This window comes from Hesperophylax consimilis, chromosome 19, assembly GCF_061612785.1.
Source record: "Hesperophylax consimilis isolate HC1 chromosome 19, BYU_Hcon_1.0, whole genome shotgun sequence".
Lineage (NCBI taxonomy): Eukaryota > Metazoa > Arthropoda > Insecta > Trichoptera > Limnephilidae > Hesperophylax > Hesperophylax consimilis.
Window position 1 is genome coordinate 23826843 of NC_142854.1, and position 5060 is coordinate 23831902.

Sequence of the window (5060 nt, forward strand, 5' to 3'; positions counted from 1 at the left end):
TTAAATAGTTAAAATACTATAATACATATCATACAAACTTCTGCGGCACGGTCCAGAGTGGTAGATACTCTCGGTATTGCCCTGATGTAAGTCCACCATTCAGAATTGAAACGTTACTTGAAATAGCTTAAGCCTTATTTGGTGAACAGATCAGAATAGTCAGGTTCTTCCCAACCTTCTTCTTCCCCATCTGCTTCCACTCTCTGCTACCTTTAGCATCTTCAAATACCACAATTGGAGATGCCATAGTGTCACTGAGCCCAGAAAGTTCAGAGCAATTAGGCTTTTGTGCGGTATTCACACAGACAGTAAAGTTTGTTTTTTTGTAACAGATTTTTCACAAACTATTTTCAATAAAAATCTGATAAAAACAATATAATTCTACTCTGGACTTTTTTTCCATTTGTTTGGGCCACCTGCAAGTCATAAAACACAACATTTCCTAGAACAGATACGAATATGACGAGATGCATTTCGTTAACAATCTCGATGTCCCCACAAAGACATCGAAACCCAACTATGTCAATAATAAGTGTGAAAGTTATATCAGAGTTAATCAGATTATACTCATGTTTCAGTTCACGAGTATTTTTGACTCCGTACTAACCTATGGAACATTTGGCAAACTGAACTCTTAGGTCGGAATATTGAGTTTTTATCATTGAAAGTTAGCCAATATCAACGATCCACTGACAACTGCTTCCTACAAAATAAAATTTGCCTACCCACATTAAACCCGCGTTCTATAGGTACTAATAACAACTTGGGAAAATTACTTAAAAATACTAAAGATAAAGATCACAAATTTAGCCACTCAGGCATTTTCCAACTATGTTGCAATGATTGTCCATCGTTCTACATAGGTAAGACAACTAGAAATATAAATATTAGAATCACGGAACATTTAAGATGTTTAAATAACAATAATTTTTCAGAGTTTGCCAATCATCTCATTTCCACCGATCATACTTTTAGAAAAGATACAGGGGTTAAAATTCTTCACCGTAGTAACAAAGGCAAAAAATTAGATAATTTAGAAGCACTTGAAATCAGAAAATCCCTCAATAATAACTCCAGTATAATAAATAACCAAATTAATCTGTCGTATAGTCCTATTCTAGACATATTTCCAGCTAACCGCTCTGTTCTTCCTGGAATTCCTGTAATTACCCCTTACACTTTGTCCACCCCTCCCTCAAACACTTAACATTTTTGTATGTATATGTCAATATTTTGTGTAGTAGATCAGTTTTTAATACTCTCCTGACGAAGGAAGGGTTCTTCCGAAACCGGTAGAGTGAAAATAAAACAATAGTGGTCGAAAACAAATTTATGTGTTTTTATTATACACTTTTTATTATTTGAAAGACGATTAATGATTCCAAATAGTGGTCTTATAACAGGGCAAGACTGTGGTCATTGCGAACTGTAGTTTGTTTGTTGGCGATCTGCAGTCATGCTTGGCAACGATAATAATATACATACAGATAGAACCGCTATAGATCAACCGTGCTAGCTATCCTGGTAGCTGCTGGATGTAATGGAGACACGAAAAAGGTTTTTCTCCAGTATGTCTGCGTAAGTGCACTGTTAAAGATGATTAATGTAAGCAGGATTAGTAACAACGGGAACATGAATAAGGTTTTTCTCCATTATGGGAAATAATTTGAAATTTTAAATATCCCTTTTGAGACCATAAATAGCTGCAGTAGGACCATGCAAAGGTTTTTCTCCAGTATGGGTACGATTGTTAATTGTGATTTGCGTGAGCAGGAGTAGTTACAATTGAGACATGAATGAGGTTCGATGTGTCTTCAGGACCGTTATTACATCTGGAAAAGATGGCGAATAAAGCTCAATAAGTCAGTATCTATAATGAAATGATTAGTTTATTAAAACTGATTCAGACAAACAAAAATCCATTTTATCTGCAGTCTCGGTATAACTAGTGGTCTAATAAGTTTAATCTGTTTATGTATTTTAATAAACTATAAAATTTAGGTACCTGTGGGTTATTTAATCATTTTTTTGCTAATTTTCAAATAAGTCACTAAAACAAATTTTCACTGCTGCTTTCACCAGCTCATGACACTTATGAATAGGGTTATTCTGAATAAGTTCAAAATGATATAGTTGTAAAAAATTCACGGTCTTCGTTATGTTGTCACATTTATCAATAGTATAACACTTTTAAATAAACTGAAAATTTGTAACGCAAAATTAAAAATATTTAAAAAAAATTAAAATTGTGAAGGAATTAAAATGTGTTACAAAGGCAGATTGAGAGAGAGAGTTTGAAGTATTTTTTTTTTCAAAAAATGGATAAGGTGTTGGTAAATGTAAGGTAAAAATGTGTTTTGATTATTCCTTTCGAAAACTTGAATAACTGCAGCCAATACACGAGCAAGATTTATTCCTAGTACTAGTTTTAAGAATGCACCGTTTATAGGTACACACACAATATTAACGCTTACTTTAGTCAGAAGGAATAGTAACAGTTGGAACATGAATAAGGTATTTTTGTCAAGTATGGGTAAGAATGTGACTTTTTAATGTTCTCTTTGGAGTACGTGAAGAGCGTAAGTAGGAAGAAGAAAACCATTTTAGTCCATTATGGGTACATAAGTGTGCCGGTAAATTTGCTTTGCGTGACCAGGAGATATTACAAAGGGGAACATGAATAAGGTTATTCTCCAGTATGGGTGCGTAAGTGTACCGCTAAACCTGCCTTGCGTGAGCAGGAGAAATTACAATGGGAACATGAATAAGCTTTTTCTCCAGTATGGGTAAGAATGTGACGTTTTAATTGTCCCCTTTGAGTACATGAATAGCTGCAGTAGGAACACGAAAAAGGTTTTTCTCCAGTGTGGGTGCGTAAGTGCACTATTAAATTTGATTTGCTAGAGCAAGAGTGGTTACAATGGGTACATGAATAAGGGTTTTCTCCGGTATGAGTGAATAAGTGCCGTTTTAAAAGAGATTTTTGTGAGCAGTAGTAGTTGCAATGGAGGCATGAATAAGGTTTTTCTCCACTATGGATGAGGAGGTGCCTGTATAAATTTGACTTTCGTGAGAAGGAGTAGTTACAATGATGACATGAATAAGGTTTTTTGCCAGTATGTGTGCGTAAGTGCACCGTTAATTCTGATTTTTGTGAGCAGGAGAAGTTACAATGGAGACATGAATGAGGTTTTTCTCCACTATGGATGAGGAGGTGCCTGTATAAATTTGACTTTCGTGAGAAGGAGTAGTTACAATGATGACATGAATAAGGTTTTTCGCCAGTATGTGTGCGTAAGTGCACCGTTAATTCTGATTTTTGTGAGCAGGAGAAGTTACAATGGAGACATGAATGAGGTTTTTCACCAGTATGGGTACGTAAGTGCAACGTTAAATGTGATTTGTTTGAGCTGGAGTAGTTACAATGGAGGCATGAATAAGGTTTTTCACCAGTATGGGTACGTAAGTGCAACGTTAAATGTGATTTTTGTAAGCAGGAGTAGTTACAATGGAGGCATGAATAAGGTTTTTCTCCGGTATGGATGAGAAGGTGCCTGTATAAACTTGACTTTTGTGAGCAGGAGTAGTTACAATGAAGACATGAATGAAGTTTTTCACCAGTATGGGTACGTAAGTGCACTGTTAAATTTGATTTGTTTGAGCTGGAGTAGTTACAGTGGAGACATGAATGAGGTTTTTCTCCGGGATGTGTCTTCAGGACCATTATCACATCTGGAAAAGATGGCGGATAAATCTCAATAAGCCGGTAATATTTTGATTATTTTAACTGATTCAGACAAACAAACATCCATTTTACCTGCAGTCTCGGTAATACTTTCAGAGTGCTGTAAGCATTCCTTTTTAACATCTGGCAGATCTATGTCTATTTCCGTATAAGGGATTCCCTCTCCATCTTCATCTCGGGGTCGTGGTTTTTTTTTAATAGGTACAGTCTCCATATTAATGCTACCTGAAACAGAACAACAACAAATGTTAATTTATATAAAGAAATGAGAGCTATGTGTATGATTATTTTTATTTATTGTGAGATTGTTTCATATAGTTTAATCAAGATCCTACTGAAAGATATTTACCTTGCCAAATACAAAACAAATTCCAATCACATGAAAATCATTAATCGGATAGGTTTATTATGTCGAAATATAAAATATGGATACGGCGTAACGTTTTTGAAATGTTAATATTTCTCAAAATGATATCAATGGTCACATTAAACAAGCTTAGATGTAAAATATTGTCAAAAAACACGGGACATTATAATTCAAATTTTGAAAATGGAAAATAAAATAAATTCATGAAAAATTATTTTAATTATACAAGTAGGTTCTAAAGAAACCATTTGGGTGAATTATTTAAGGAATTGTTTTTTCAGATTATCAGTTGCGAGTAAAGTAATATTTCAAAGGTAAAATCAAAATCTCAGCTGAAGTGATATAACACAAAAGTGCGCTATATAAATGTTGTGTTAGCATTATTATTATAAAATTAATGGACGACAAGAGGGAAGTAAAGAACAAGCAGCTGTTATAATTATGTAAATTAAAGACTTCTGTGATATGCAATGCAACTTACTAGTTGGCTGAACACTCTCGACATACTGCAAACATTCCTTCTTCACATCCGAGAGGTGGATTTCAACATCCTTATAGGCCATTTCACCTGAGCCTTCTTCCTGTGACCATGGTTCAGTTTTGATGGATACACTCTTTGGGTTTGGATTCATGGCACTGCTGTGATTGTGTCCTGTCGTGTGATTATTCTGGTATTATGGTAATTATTCTCAGCTAAAAACAAGTATAAATCCTTAACAAAACCTTTCTCTTTGAACCGTTAATATAATTAAAAATAATCAACACTTTTATTTATAACAAAACCAACATGTTTCGTAAGCAATGCTCATTTATTCAGGGTTTACTAAAAACTAATGGTCCAACAAAAAAGGTTTGCCGTTTTTGAGGTAAGGAAAAAAATGATTTGATGTGACAGGGTCAAGGTTACTTAATTAAGGCTTGGTTTTAATGTTTGACAGCGGCCGTAAA

At 34.5% G+C, this 5060-nt stretch overlaps 1 protein-coding gene across 1 annotated transcript; it reads right to left on the minus strand.

The window, feature by feature from the left end:
- Positions 1-1498: 1498 nt before the first annotated feature.
- LOC149415025 (uncharacterized) lies at positions 1499-4750 on the minus strand. The gene is made up of 3 exons (XM_089643513.1): positions 4594-4750; positions 3818-3970; positions 1499-3732 (listed from the first exon to the last, which is right to left on the minus strand). Exons 1-3 carry the CDS (start codon positions 4742-4744, stop codon positions 2687-2689), a joined length of 1350 nt encoding a protein of 449 aa, XP_089499639.1. The 5' UTR covers positions 4745-4750; the 3' UTR covers positions 1499-2686.
- Between the last annotated feature and the right edge of the window lie 310 nt (positions 4751-5060).